This window comes from Scatophagus argus, chromosome 11, assembly GCF_020382885.2.
Source record: "Scatophagus argus isolate fScaArg1 chromosome 11, fScaArg1.pri, whole genome shotgun sequence".
Classification (NCBI taxonomy): domain Eukaryota; kingdom Metazoa; phylum Chordata; class Actinopteri; family Scatophagidae; genus Scatophagus; species Scatophagus argus.
Genome location: NC_058503.1, coordinates 12101730 through 12116242, shown reverse-complemented (window position 1 = coordinate 12116242; position 14513 = coordinate 12101730). Strand labels below are relative to the sequence as shown.

The following is a 14513-nucleotide window of genomic DNA, read 5'->3' as shown; positions in this document are numbered from 1 at the left end:
TGAATGATCACAGGACAGACTTCTCAGTCATCTCTCTTTGTCACAGATCATCAGTCACTTTCTGTACTCTCCGTTTTTCTCTCATCAGGAATGCCGGACAAAGAGAACATAAGCAACAACTCCTTTGTTTCAATCTCCAAACATCAGAATAAGGTAGTTTGCCCTGACACGCATGAATTATTAATGTGATTTAGTTTTTGCCATATGGTGCAAAAGACTGAAAGAGAGGCTGTGAGGGTGAGACAAAGCTGCTTTATCGGCCTTGTTCCCGTCCAGCAGAGTGTTACTGTCATTCTGCACTTCTTCGTTTTGCCTGACACAACAGCATCCTTTACCGCACATGTGTCAAACCGGTCCACAGGAGGGCCGGTGTGGCTGCAGGTTTTTGTGCCAACTAACCAAGAGCACACCGTTTGACCAATCAACTGTCTGAAGACGGAGATCAGTTGATTAAATGAGTCAAGTCTGGTGTGCTGCTACTTGGTTGGAAAGAAAACCTGCAGCCACACCGGCCCTCCTGTGGACCAGTTTGACATGCCTGCTTTACCGTATACCCTCTGCAGCAGAGGATGGAAATGTGGAATGCGAAGTTTGTTTAAAGTTGGTCTAAATATAATCAAGATGAGTGGAGTTTTTGTCTCTGTCCATATCAGTTCCTGTCCCACCTTTCTCCTGTTGTCGTTTCCTGACCGCCTGGTTGATAACGTGGCACCTCGGCAGATTTATGGTGCCCCTTGCTTTGTTCCGTCGCAGAGTTTAGTCTCTGCATGGCTACAAGGTTGTTCTGTTGTGTAAAAGAAGAGAAAAAAAATAAATAAAAAGAGCACAACTATAAGTTTAACGTATAGTAATAATAAATAAAAAAGCTTCTTTGCTGTGCTGAGCGGACCAGTTTTCTTCTAAATAAATGATGAACTTTAAAGCTTTCACATAAATGCATGAGTTACACTGCTCTCTGAAGCTTACAGAATGCATTTTAAATGTCACATCCCTGCAGCCCAAACCTGGGGCCCCAGCAGGGATAAAGGCAGAAAAACATATTTCCATACAGTAAAGCACAATATCTGTGCCCCATTCAAGCAAACTGATGCCTCAGTCCAGGCTCAGACTATTATTATACTTGTGAGGAAATACAGAAAGCTGTAAGTTCAATTAAAATGGACAGCTTATAAACTCACGATGTCGACTGTGAGTCATACAGCGGCAGTGAGGAAGGCGTCCTGTGACCCACAGTAAGAGGAAAAACACCTGATGTTTGACTTGTTTGACATGTTGTTGTTTCTCTCGTGTCTTTTACTGACTGGACTGCTGTGTTCTACAACAACAAACCCTTAATTTCATCCAACTTCTGTGATGCTGAGTTTTCTATCGACAGAGGAGTCTCCATTTCATTGTCATCCGTGGTGCTTTCTTTTCATTTCAGTTCCTCTTATATTTTCTTTCACTTTGTTTTGCAGAAGTCATTCATTGAAAGTCCAGCCAAACCCCACCTTAAATGCATTTCTCAGGTAGTAAACTCAGTCGCCTTCTGTACGTGGGGCCCAATCATCAGGACTCTGCTGTGCTGAGATTTTACTTAAATTCTACTGTGCAGGTCCCCTCTGAGAAGATCCTGCGTGCCGGGAAGATTCTCCGCAATGTCATCCTCTCCAGGGCACCTCACATGATCAGAGACAGGAAGTACCATTTGAAGACATACAGGTTAGCTGCCATCTTAATTCTTTAATATTTGTAGAAGCCTGCATTTTTTGATTAAATTCAAAATACTACACCCCGTTCCTCAAGGGCCAATCTAAAAATACAAATATGATTATGTACTAAAAGAAACAGATGAAAAGCTGAAAAACAAATGGTGTAATGGCAGTGGCTAATTTATATCTGGTATATATTCTCTAAGACACGAAGGCGCACTGTAGCAAAAGAAGAAAAAGTACAAACACCAATCAATGCACTGTACAAAAGTAAACTGACTCTCTTCTGCCTCATCTGGTGTTTTGACTTCTTGACTAAAACTTTCCTACAGGCAAATCAAAAGCACTTTTCAGACAGCATTAACTTAAAGCTTCTGTAATTATTATTTTGTATACCCAATAGTTAAGATGGCTCTGTGGAAAGGGGAGAGTTATCAGGCAGTTCTTTACTCCCCTCGACTCTACAGAGTATTTTAGTATTAGAGTATTGTTTTAGTTTAGTCTGGACTTAACTGTGCAGCAGTTTTGCTTCAGGGAACAGCTGGCAGATATTTTCATTACCAGATATTTTTCACTGAAATATCTCTTTGTCATCGAAAACGTGTTGTACACTACCTGTCCTGCACCAAATGGCTCCGGGGTTGGTGGAGACCAAAACCAAATCCAAAAGGAGATTGAATATTAGACTCATAGTTCACCAATTGAACACAAAATCTCATTATGAATCCAAATGTTGGTTGCTGCGCGTGTAAAAACATAACATGCGCTTTATCAACCCCTTATGATGAATATGTCAGTGTGCGTGCAGCTTGTTGCGCTACCACGAGGTGGTCAATTAAATCAGTTACTGCTGTAGTCATAAAGAACGTGTGGGGTAATTGACCGTCATATACATTTTTGCTTTATTGTACATGCCGTAAATGGAGACGGATTTTTAATTTAAACCACTGCTTGAATAAGGCTTTGGTGAGTTTACTTTTAAAATAACCTAAAAAAAGAAAATAGAAAATAAAATCTTTTATAGGGCGGCACGGTGGTGCAGTGGTTAGCACTGTCGCCTCATAGCAAGAGGGTTCTAGGTTCGAATCCCGGTCTGGGCCCTTCTATGTGGAGTTTGCATGTTCTCCCTGTGCCTGCGTGGGTTTTCTCCGGGTACTCCGGCTTCCTCCCACAATACCAAAAACATGCACATTAGGTTAATTGGCTACTCTACATTGCCCCTAGGTGTGAGTGTGAGAGTGTGTGGTTGTTTGTCTTTGTGTGTTGGCCCTGCGATTGACTGGCGACCAGTCCAGGGTGTACCCCACCTCTCGCCCGTAGTCAGCTGGGATAGGCTCCAGCTCCCCCGCGACCCTGACGGATAAGCGGTATAGAAAATGGATGGATGGAAATCTTTTATTTTTTTTTAATATCTTTATCTTTGTTTTGAGCAAAAAACAATATAGTTGCTTTTATTTTGTCATGCGAATTTAACCCCTCAGTGTATTTTTTAATTGATTTGCATGAGATTAACACAATGGCTGAACATTCAAGCTCCTTTACGGCAACACACCGTTCACTCTTTAGTGAGGCAACAGAAACAAAAACACGAGTACATGCCAAGTCACTTCACTAAACACAAAACAGACACTAAGCCAAACCAGATCACTGAAGCTCTCATATGGACTTGTGTCGTTCCCAGGCAGTGTTGCGTGGGGACGGAGTTGGTCGACTGGCAGATGCAGCAGAGCTCCTGCGTCCACTCTCGTATGCAGGCTGTGGGCATGTGGCAGGTGCTGCTGGAGGAGGGTGTTCTCAACCACGGTGAGACTCTGTGCGACGTCTGCATCTGCACATGTGTACGTGCAAAGCAGAGATTTTAAAAGTCAAGCCCTGCCGTCTGCGTTGTGTGTTGTTGTGACACAGTGGACCAAGAGCTGAGCTTCCAGGACAAGTACCTTTTCTACCGCTTCCTGGATGATGAGCAGGAAGACGCCCCTTTGCCCAGCGAGGAGGAGAAGAAGGAGAGCCAGGAGGAGCTTCAGGACACCCTGCTCCTCCTCTCGCAGATCGGACCTGACGCCCACATGAGGATGGTCCTGAGGAAACAGTACGACTTCCTACCAGTAATCTCTAATGTTAAATCAACTGAATCGGTGCAATAGAGTTTTATCTCATTTACATGTTTGCTGTTTTCCAGCCCGTCTGAAAGAACAGCCGATGATCTGGAGATCATTTATGAGGAGCTGCTCCACATAAAGGCCTTATCTCACCTGTCCACCACTGTGAGTACAGCATGTCACCGTGCAGACTTTAACGCTTGGTTCTGTCTCCTCAGCCCCTCAGACTCTTATTGTGAAGGAAACGCCACTCACATCTGTGCATGTCTAGTTATCTCAGTACTGATCATCACATATTTATAAAAAAATTGGATTCTGCAAGTAAAATCATTTGATGAATTGAATTTGTATTGCTGCAGGGATTTACTCAAATTGAGAATCAAGTTGTGTGAGAACTGCTGCAAACTGAATGTTGTTTTGAATGGCATCAAATCTGTTTTACACCAGTGGGGTGTTGACCACTGGGAAACTTTGCGTGTTTGTACTCTTCCTGGTTGCTCCACAATGCAAGTAAAATGAATTTGTGTTAATGTTGATCTTCCTAACTTCTTGATGAATCTGTCTCCCCTGCATCCACAGGTTAAGAGAGAATTGGCAGGAGTCTTGATCTTTGAGTCTCATGCAAAGGCAGGAACAGTGTGTAAGTAATGTGATTAAATAAGCGGTGTGACTCTGTTAAAACCTGACAAGGTACATGACCTTTTCATAAAAACTACTGCAAAACATTTTAATTTCTAGGTGCCCTACTGGGTCAAAATTAATCCAACAAATCCCAGATCAGGATGTGTCAGACTACCAGTTTGTTTCTGCTCTCCCTCTCTCTCAGTGTTCAGTCAGGGGGAGGAGGGCACATCGTGGTACATTATTCTAAAGGGCTCAGTCAACGTTGTCATCTATGGAAAAGTAAGTATTTCTCCAGATGAGATTACACTGTTTCTAAAAGCAACAAAGCTGGTGATGAAGCTCTGACCGGAGCTGTGATTCGCAGGGTGTTGTTTGCACTCTTCACGAAGGAGACGACTTTGGAAAGCTTGCTCTCGTCAATGACGCCCCCCGCGCCGCCTCCATTGTCCTGCGAGAGGACAACTGTCACTTCCTGAGGGTGGATAAGGAGGACTTCAACAGGATTTTGAGGGTGAGTTTCTGTTTACCATCCACTGATGCTTTTTTACAGTGACAGTAAAAAAAAAGCAGTGTTGCCCTCTGTTGGCTAACACCCAGCAATGCAACCATAAAAGTTATTTCATGTGCCCTTAGAGGCCTGTGTACCCATTAGCTTAGTCAATCTCCTCAATATGAAATACACTGTTAATGACTTGTACTACGTCAAGCAAGAGATAAAATGCAGATTAAGGGTGAATCAGCTGTGGATGCTGTGTGGAAAACTTCCATCTGGGAGCCCTGATTTTGTGTTCAGGCAGTGGAGATTTGACTGCCTGAATGAATGAATGAGATCTAATAATAATAATCTGTTATTGTAGCAGTGGTTGACAAAGCAGTGACATCAGATATTTTAAATGAATATTTTTTATATCCTTATTAACATACAATTAGTCCGTTTGCTTCCCCCTGAAGTAGCAGAACAATGGCACCACATTCCCAGTCTGTATCGGCTTGTTCCACTTCATCACTGAAGCTGTATGAAGTTTATACTGACTCACAGATGATTTTTTTTTTTTATGACCGCACCACTCCATTAAATCGAAATTTTCAAGTTTGTTGTGTATTATTAAATACAAGTTTTCCCAAAATTCAGGCTGCTATCTCATCAGGGTTGTAATACAATACAATCTACTACAATTGTGTATATTTGCATTACTAATACTTCCAGTAACAGGGTAATAAGTAAGTATTTTTAATTCTAATTGGCCTGTGTTAAGACTCACAGTATATTATTTGATATTATTGCGTTTTAGGGACAACTCCACAATGTATAAAGTAGTTAAAAGTAGCTCAGTCTTAAACAACAAAGTCAAGAAAAAGCAAACCAAAAGCTGAATGTATATAATAGTAAAATGCTGACAGGAACTGTGTGTGTATGTGCGTGTGTGTGTGTGTGTGTGTAAAGGATGTGGAGGCCAACACGGTGCGTCTGAAGGAGCATGGTCAGGATGTCCTGGTGTTAGAGAAGAGTCTCAGCAGCAGTCAAACCTCCAGCCAAAGAGCCTCGTCCTCCCACTACAAGTAAATCTACCCACAATCCACTGCACTGCACACAGTTGGAAAGGTTTAACTCCAGTGTGTGTGTGTGTGTGTGTGTGTGTGTATCTTCCGTACATCTCATTTGTTTATCGTAGAAGTTGACAGGTGTGGCTAAGGAGCCTGCTATTAAAATAGTTTTACATACAGACTTTTGTGGCACATTATAATGATTTTGGTTCAGTTATTATAGTTAACGCCCTGCATGGTATGGTAAAAAATATGTGCTTTAATTTTTTGGAAAAAGCTGAATAATTCCTCAAAAGTGCTCGACACTGTAGTTTTTGGCAAACAATATCCAAAAAGGAGTAAATTAAAGAGTATGGTCTAAATGTGCTCTGTTTGGAAAGCTTCATGAGGTAATTTTTGTTGTGGTTTACTACAATATAAATGAACTGAACTGAACTAAGTAAATTGTATATTTACTGGGGACTAATTCTTAGCTGTGGATTAACACGCATTTGATATTCTAGTGATAATTACAGCAGTCCTTATGTATGTCTGGGTTGACATGTTACCCAGTGAAGCAAAGTCGCATCAGTCTTCATCTTCACAGGCATTTGTTTCGCTCATTTCACAAGATTTGTTGACAGTAAGAAAGACATGGAATATCACAAGCCTTGTGAGTGTCTGGTGATTCCTGAAAACTATCAACCAGTGTGACCAGACGGTGAAAAAGTTTCTTGACTATACAGGCAGCACCAGCACAGAGCAGTCTTGTGCACTGCAGCCAAGGAGTGTTATCTTAATGGAGGCATCTGTCGCTGCATCGTGGTCGCTGTAATAGAGAGAGACACATTAATGGTAATGATGGCCCAGCTCCAGGGAAACAAAGAAGGCCTGGAGAGTCACAATTACTTGTTTGGGGTTGCCCTCTAATCAGCTCCGCTCCTCACACATGAGAGTGTCAAGACTGTATTCTCTCTGAAGACATAACATGGCTCGTGCACCTCCCTCTTGTGATGCTGTTATCAAGTAATGAAAACAACTGAGGCTGGACGGTGTTGATTTTCCTTCACAGAGAACATGCCCCTACATTATTATTATTATTTTTTTTTTGGTTCCTCTGACACCTCTTAGCCCAGACTCCTCTTAATCTCGAGCTGGCCAAGAACTCTGTGATTGTAAATAGGATTATCAAATGAAGCAATCACAGACACACGTCCGAGTAACACAAATCAGTGGAGGGCCTTAGCCGTGGCATTAGGCATTAAGAGCCAGTGTTTCTTGATTAGTGAAGGGTGTGTTTTCTTCTGTGTCGCTCCAGATACAAGGTAATGTCGGGGACTCCGGAGAAGATTTTGGAGCACCTCCTTGAAATGATGCGACTGGATTCTCACTTCACAGAGTCAGGTACTGCTCAGCGTGCACCATTCAGTGCGTCACAGTAGTGCCATCTAATGCAATCTATCAGTGTGATGATGATTTGCTGTGAAGGGGTGTCTTTGAGGCAGTATATTCTTTCCTCCTCTCTCAGGGTTTCACTCCTCTGTCCTCTGCCTGCTGCTCCACACCGACCTGTTTGTTCTCATCTATAATTAGCCACACATCACAGAGCTGATCTAATTACTCTCGCTTGTGTGGATACATATGGTTTTCATTTGCCTGCAGAGGTGACAGACACAGGGCCATGTGGATTAAGGCCTGATGGACACTCTTTGATCTGCCCTTACAATGGCTTCACAGGTGTTTGACATAAACTTCGGTCTTCTCTTTCTTTTTTGTCACAGACTCAGCCTTAGATGACTTTGTGCTCACGCACTGCGTCTTCATCCCGAACAGTCAGCTATGCCCAGTGTTAATGGCCCAATATCCTTTCAGCACAGCGTTACGTAATGTGGCTAAAAGTTCCTTCACATCCCTGTGAAACTGACCTGGAAACCCTTCCTGACTCTGCTCTTCTTACGTTGTTTTACAATCTTTAACTGCTGTGCACCTACCACGCCCAGGCCTCTCAGGGCTCTGAACAGGAGAAGATGGACTACACGCTGAACAACAAGCGCAGGGTGATCCGCCTGGTGATGCAGTGGGCTGCTGTGCATGGAGATCACCTGCAGGACGAGGACGCCTCAGTGGCCTTCCTAGAGGTCAGCCTACAGATATCACTAACATTACAACCACTGTTGTAACTCCTGCATTTGTATCATATAGGCATGTTGTAATACATATAGAGTATGATATATACAGTATTATAATAATAATAATGATGAGAATGCAGTATAATAATTAGTTTAAAATCAGCACTTCTAGATTTCAGTCACAGTGTATGATGGTGTGTAGACCAGCAAAATGTAAAAAGATTTGAGATTGTAGTAAAGCTATTCAAGTAAAACAAATATAATATTTTCAATATTCCTTCTTTTAACAGTGTGTGTTCCAGTGCATGAGGAAATTGATTTTTTTTTTTTTTGTGGTGTTGATTTTCTTCATATATATATATACAATTAACAATAGCTCCAAGCTCCCCTTTGCTGTCTTTACCTGTGTCAGGAGGTATCCAGGTAGTTGACACCTGCCCACCAGAGAAAATAGAGAATTTGAAGTGAGCGTGATATCAAACACATTAATTTCTTGCAAAGCTTTAAGTGGACATGCTGTTGGTTTGAGAATACAAATTACAATTACTACACTTCTACAACATGATGTAACCTTTGCACAGTCGTACTGACTGTTTGTCTATCGTATTCCCATTGGCTGCTATGAGCAGTTATGCTGGCTTACGAATAAGGACTGTGTTAACATGTTTGCTGTTGGATTTGGGTCTATGATTTGACTCAAGATGTTATACTGAATGATTATGTGGTGCCTGATACATCACTGATCACCCTGCTACATCACTGAATCATGAAATTCTTATTAGTTTATGTTTACATGTAATTCTTCACTTGAACCTTGTTTTTATTCAAAGCCTGTTGTGTTTTGCAGGAGTTTCTCATGGCAGTGTCTAATGATGCCAAAGCGATTCCAGCCCTCAGGGACCAACTAACAAAACTAGAGAGAATTGTAAAGCAAAAGTAAGTTAGCTTTTTTAAGAGCTCTGGAGATGGATATGTGTTCATCATCTTATAATCGGATTGATCCTTCTGTATGTGCTCACGTAGATATGTAACTTTAGATTAATTTTTCCATGTTTTAGCACCGAAGATGCCAGAATCTCTCAGAAAAAGGTGAGGCACTGACTCTTTTCCCTTCAGATTAAAGTTTACACGTAGATTTTGTTGCGCAAAAATATTACAACACCTGAATCTGTTAAACTTGGTCACAGCACAAAGTCCTGCTGCGGCAGTTCAGCATGGGAGATGACAAGCTTCAGAAACGTCAGCCCATCAAGAGTAATGATGAACGTGAGTATTAGACGTGACTCCACCTCTGGATCAGTGTATTATGCAAGGCTTATCTCAGACTACACGGTCATATACAGTCTGTTATTATCCCATGCTGCTGTCTGTCACTACTTGAAACATTTATTTGGCAATAGTCGCACCTAAAACACACATATTTGTTGTGTTTATGTTCATTTTAAAGCAGCAGCAGGCAGTGTTTTGTGCACTGTTTCACATCCAAGGCTCACTGAGCAACTTTAATGTTAGAATATCTTTTGTTCTTCAGATTTATCTTTCCAATCTGTCTACAGATGATATGCTGAATTAATATGTGTTGCTTAATACAGCGATTCATATAATTTGTTGTTGGTTGTATTACGTGTGATTGCTGCTTACCATTTACCTGCTACCTACTTCCAATTGCCATGTAAAACCACAAACCCGACACTTCACTTCAGGACACTCATCGGTTCTCACTGAACATTACCGGACATATGAAGCTTTAATTCCTCCTAAAATAAACCAATGTGTGGTATTTCACTAAGGTAAAACTATCCCAGTTTTCACAAGGGAAGTAAATCAGAAAAGGAAACAAAATTTGACTAAATATGGTTTGTTATTTCTTCTTTCCTGTCTTGTGAATTGTCCCATGACCCCTAGACTCGGATTGCTCTAACTAATTCTCCCGTACTAACAGTCCTTCTTGCTGACACTTGCTTATTTGCTCTGATTCATGCCTCCAGTTCTGTTCAAAGTCTACTGCTGCGACCACACCTACACAACCATCCGTGTCCCCGTGGCGGCCTCTGTCAGGGAGGTCATCGGTGCCGTGGCCGACAAGCTGGGGTCGGCGGAGGACCTGCTCCTGGTCAGCCTCAGTTCAGCAGGAGGTGAGAGCGGCGGCAGATACGTGTTAATCAAATGATTGAAGAGGCTACAAGGGAGAGCTCAAGCAGTGTGTTGTACTAATGAATCGACGGCTGATTTAGTGAGGGAGAATAGATGCCTTTTGTGGTGAGTTTGCCTACTGCAAATGGCTGCTGCCGTAGGCAAAAAAAAGGCCTTTAAAGCAGCTTGAGAAAAACCTGAGCTCAGTTTCCCTCTCAACATTCAGCACAATGTTATGAGTGCTGGTGGCTGCTCCTTACTGTAGTAATGTTCCATTGTCTCTGCCAGAAAGCTCTAATGCAGCTCTTGCTAGAGCTTGACCTGCGCTTTCCCCACAAAAGGCAAGTAAACAAATACAGAGCTGCTGCGCTCTTTCTTGGAGTTGATTATCTTGGAGCTCACACTGTATGTCTAAGCAGTGAGCTTTGACTTGGCAAGGAAAAACCGTGGCTACTTGTAACTTTCACTTGCATATAACACGGTTGGACAGAAAGTTTAATATAATGGTACGTTGTTGTTGACCAACACCATAATAAATGCAGCATAAGTGTGGAACATTTTCCAGATACACACACACATATATATATATATATATATATATATATATATGATCATTTTAACCCTCGCTTGTCCTGTTTTCGTTACAGAGAAAGTTGTCTTCAAGCCAAATGATGTTTCCGTGTTCTCCACGCTCAGTATAAATGGACGTCTGTTTGTCTGCCGGAGGGATCAGTTGGACTCTTTGGTGGGTCAATCTCAACCCCAGAAAAACCCCCCCAAAAAAACATGTTACCCATCACAGTCCCATCACATAAAAGATGGCTCACTTAACCACATGCATAACTGTACATCTCTGACAGCTGTTGCTGTACACACACTTTTTTCACATTATTTACTGTTAATTTGTGTTTCCTGCTTTAAGGATCCAATAGCTTTTAAATAACCTTGTGAATGTGCAGAATTCTTTGTGCATCTTTTTATGTATTCATTGTGAAGTGACACTATAGTATTTACTTATTTACTTCAACTGCCTTGTTGTCTTTTCTTTTGCTTAGTGTTTAATGTATTTCTTTCAATTTTTTCCGGATGGCACGATTATCAAATATAACAAGCTGTTTTTTGTTGTGTTTTTTAGACCCCTCTACCTGAGCAGGAGGGGCCCTCTGCAGGGCTCTTGGCCAGCTTTGAATTAATGAGCTCTAAGGATGTGGCTTACCACATGACTTCCTATGACTGGGAGCTTTTTCACTGTGTACATGAGGTATAACTGTGCCAGAGCAAGTGCCATTAGCAGAACTGATCTATATGAGTTGTCCTATATGGTTGGCATCTAATACTGTAGAACACCTGTTTTAATCTTAGCGCATACATTTAAGTTAAAGTGGTTTAGTTTACCTTCAGTTGCTCCACTGTTTGTTCACAACAAGCTTGGTTGCGTTTTCATGTGGTGTTCAACAGCTTGAACTCATCTACCACACATTTGGGAGGCAAAACGTCAAGAAAACCACCGTGAACCTGGACCTGTTCCTGAGGAGGTTTAATGAAATTCAGTTTTGGGTGATCACAGAGATGTGTCTGTGCTCTCAGCTCAGCAAGAGGGTGCAGCTTCTCAAGAAGTTTATCAAGATCGCCGCTCAGTAAGTGGACCTTGGTTTTGTTTTCTTTGACTCATTTTGCAGTTTTTATTTATTTGCTGCTCCCACTTACCTTTTCATGTTTTCTGTCAAAGCTGCAAGGAGTACAAGAATCTGAACGCCTTCTTTGCTGTCATTATGGGACTGAGTAACCCAGCAGTGTGCAGGTTGAATCAGACCTGGGAGGTGCGTACCAGACTGCTGTCAAAATTATTCTTATCCTGACTGCTTGTTAACTTTTAGTGTCACCTGTTTTCATAGAAACTTCCAAGCAAGTTCAAGAAGTTTTATGGGGAGTTTGAAAACTTGATGGTAAGTTAAAACAGCTCGTTTTGTAAATCGTCTCCATCTTTGAGCCGTATGTTTTTTTCCGTCCAAGCACACGTCGAATTGCAAATCAGATCTTGCACTGTCAGCTGGTAAAATGTGGTTTTAGCAGCGTCACCCTCATCCCGGGACTGTGATGGATCTGATTAACACAGTGACGGCAGATCTCAGATCAGTGCGATTGTTTCCACAGGACCCGTCCAGGAACCACCGGGCGTACCGACTGACAGTTTCCAAGCTGGATCCTCCCATCATTCCCTTCATGCCGCTGCTGATCAAAGGTCAGAGTCGTTTATTGACGACTGTTTATTTTCAATTTAAAGTCAATTTGACCTTTATGTCATAGTTGTTCTGTTGCGAAAGTGCTTGAACAGCTTTAACCATCCAAACAATTTTTTCTCTCACTCCACTTAACCTCTTTTTTTTTTCTTTTTACAGACATGACATTCACTCATGAGGGCAACAAGACATATATTGACAATTTGGTCAATTTTGAGAAAATGGTGAGGTTCTGTAGGTGCAGATTGTTGCCCAACAGCCGATGTTAGTCTGTCTTTAGCCATTCAGTTAATTGCAGATGGCTGTTGCTGATTACAGCTCCTTGTCTTTCAGCGGATGATAGCTAACACAGTGAAGATACTGAGATACTGTAGGAGCCAACCATTCAGTAAGTCTACATCCCAAATGTTTGATCACAACCTTCAACTTATCTCTGTTATTCTCTGCTGAGGTTTTACTGAATGAATCTGAACATTTAACACATTTTTTGTGTGTGTGTGTGTGTGTTTTTGCAAATTAATCAGGTCCCGATTCACCTCTGGCCAGCAAGAACCACCCAGATGTTCGGACTTACATACGTCACCTCAACGTGATCGACAACCAAAGGACGCTAACTCAGCTTTCTCATGGGCTTGAGCCCCGCAGGTCTTGAAACCACTCAGGGACAGAGATGACACACGCTGCTGCTGCTGCTGCTTCACTACATGACATGTGCTTGCATTGGGATGAATTTACTCCAGTGCAGGCAATCACATGGAGGACCTAATGATGTATCAGATAATGAGATATTGTTTCAGACGCCGTTGCTCGACTTGTTAAGCCTTTTATTACAGTAATTTGTGGCATTTTAACAACAGTAATTGTTGGTGGGTGAAGTACCTCTCATATCACTGTGCTGCAGATTTCGCCATCATCTTCAAGTCAAACAAGAGCGACAGTTGAAGAAATTAACAACCTTTTGGGGATCTCATTCATCAGATTAACATTTCAGATGTAAACACTATGTGATGCTAATGCTTTAAGAATGCAAGTCTTGATATTCCTGATATTCAGTTGTTTCGTATCTTTTGTATCAAACAGTATTTATACTTATTTAAGTTTGTGAGAATCCTAAGTGTCGTGAACCGTATACAGATATTTATTTTGACCACAGCATGCAATCAGTTATGATGATTGTCTGACTTTTTATTCATGTGAGCACATTTCTCTTTGGAAGTCTGAGATACAGTAAATGTCTGAAAAACTTTTGTGTGCTTTAAGTATTAAATATTTTAGATGTATTTGTGAGATGTAGCGTCATTATTGTTTTGTGTTTAAGCATCAGCGCTTGCAGCGGTTTGCAGTAGGTTTTCCCATACAACAAAAATTGTTTCAATTTTTTGATTTCTTTAGTTAAGAGTCTAGTTTCATTCAGGTTTGTACAAGGTATCTTTATCTGAGAGCATTTAGGAGGAGTAGAGCACAAGAGGAGGGAAATCTCCAGTCAGAGATTAGCATTATTGATGATCCCCTGGACTGTGAAGAAAAGTTTTCAGTCAGTGACAACATATTAGAATAGTTGAAGCACAGTTCAGAATAATGTGGTATAACAACAACACCACTAACTACAACACAATAATAAACATACCTGAGAGTCTCAGCAAAAACTGGACAGAAATATAAATCGATTTGGATTGCACAGAACAATGTTTTCATGTAAAATAAGCAGCAAGTATGGCTATCAAATAAATGTAGTGAAGAATAAAAGTGCAACCTTTAGAAAAGAAAGTGACATATTTTGTCATTGGAGGGAACTCACTCCAACGAAATTTGTGCTCTGCATTTAACCCACCCAAGTGACGTGCACACACACACAGCAAACCCGGGGCAGTGGGCGACCGCGTGCAGCGCCCGGGGAGCAGTGGGGGTTAGGTACCTTGCTCAAGGGTACCTCAGCCATTTACCTCTGATATATAACACTGTATGAGCATAAAGTAGAAGTTTAAGTAAAAACACCACACATGGAGCACCACCGCCCCAGGACGTGTCGCAAAAGAAACCAAAACAAAATATACACATATAAACACAACTGCA

The 14513-nt window shown here is 41.6% G+C and overlaps 1 protein-coding gene across 4 annotated transcripts in view; it reads left to right on the top strand.

Moving 5' to 3' along the window:
* Positions 1 to 13714, top strand: part of rapgef4a (Rap guanine nucleotide exchange factor 4a) — a 32764-nt gene extending 19050 nt beyond the window's left edge. For 3 of the 4 annotated variants that reach the window (XM_046404604.1, XM_046404607.1, XM_046404608.1), the window contains 26 exons: positions 89 to 153; positions 1458 to 1508; positions 1595 to 1701; positions 3373 to 3494; positions 3597 to 3780; positions 3871 to 3955; positions 4370 to 4430; positions 4617 to 4693; positions 4779 to 4925; positions 5859 to 5974; positions 7257 to 7342; positions 7720 to 7798; positions 7926 to 8076; positions 8915 to 9003; positions 9126 to 9156; positions 9255 to 9333; positions 10056 to 10202; positions 10848 to 10945; positions 11336 to 11461; positions 11659 to 11837; positions 11930 to 12020; positions 12096 to 12146; positions 12355 to 12442; positions 12600 to 12664; positions 12774 to 12828; positions 12965 to 13714. In XM_046404604.1, coding sequence (XP_046260560.1) covers positions 89 to 153; positions 1458 to 1508; positions 1595 to 1701; positions 3373 to 3494; positions 3597 to 3780; positions 3871 to 3955; positions 4370 to 4430; positions 4617 to 4693; positions 4779 to 4925; positions 5859 to 5974; positions 7257 to 7342; positions 7720 to 7798; positions 7926 to 8076; positions 8915 to 9003; positions 9126 to 9156; positions 9255 to 9333; positions 10056 to 10202; positions 10848 to 10945; positions 11336 to 11461; positions 11659 to 11837; positions 11930 to 12020; positions 12096 to 12146; positions 12355 to 12442; positions 12600 to 12664; positions 12774 to 12828; positions 12965 to 13092 — 2558 coding nt within the window. In that variant the 3' untranslated portion in view covers positions 13093 to 13714. The remainder of the gene's footprint in view (positions 1 to 88; positions 154 to 1457; positions 1509 to 1594; positions 1702 to 3372; positions 3495 to 3596; positions 3781 to 3870; positions 3956 to 4369; positions 4431 to 4616; positions 4694 to 4778; positions 4926 to 5858; positions 5975 to 7256; positions 7343 to 7719; positions 7799 to 7925; positions 8077 to 8914; positions 9004 to 9125; positions 9157 to 9254; positions 9334 to 10055; positions 10203 to 10847; positions 10946 to 11335; positions 11462 to 11658; positions 11838 to 11929; positions 12021 to 12095; positions 12147 to 12354; positions 12443 to 12599; positions 12665 to 12773; positions 12829 to 12964) is intronic. The other variant, XM_046404606.1, reaches the window with a different exon arrangement.
* Positions 13715 to 14513: the final 799 nt, after the last annotated feature.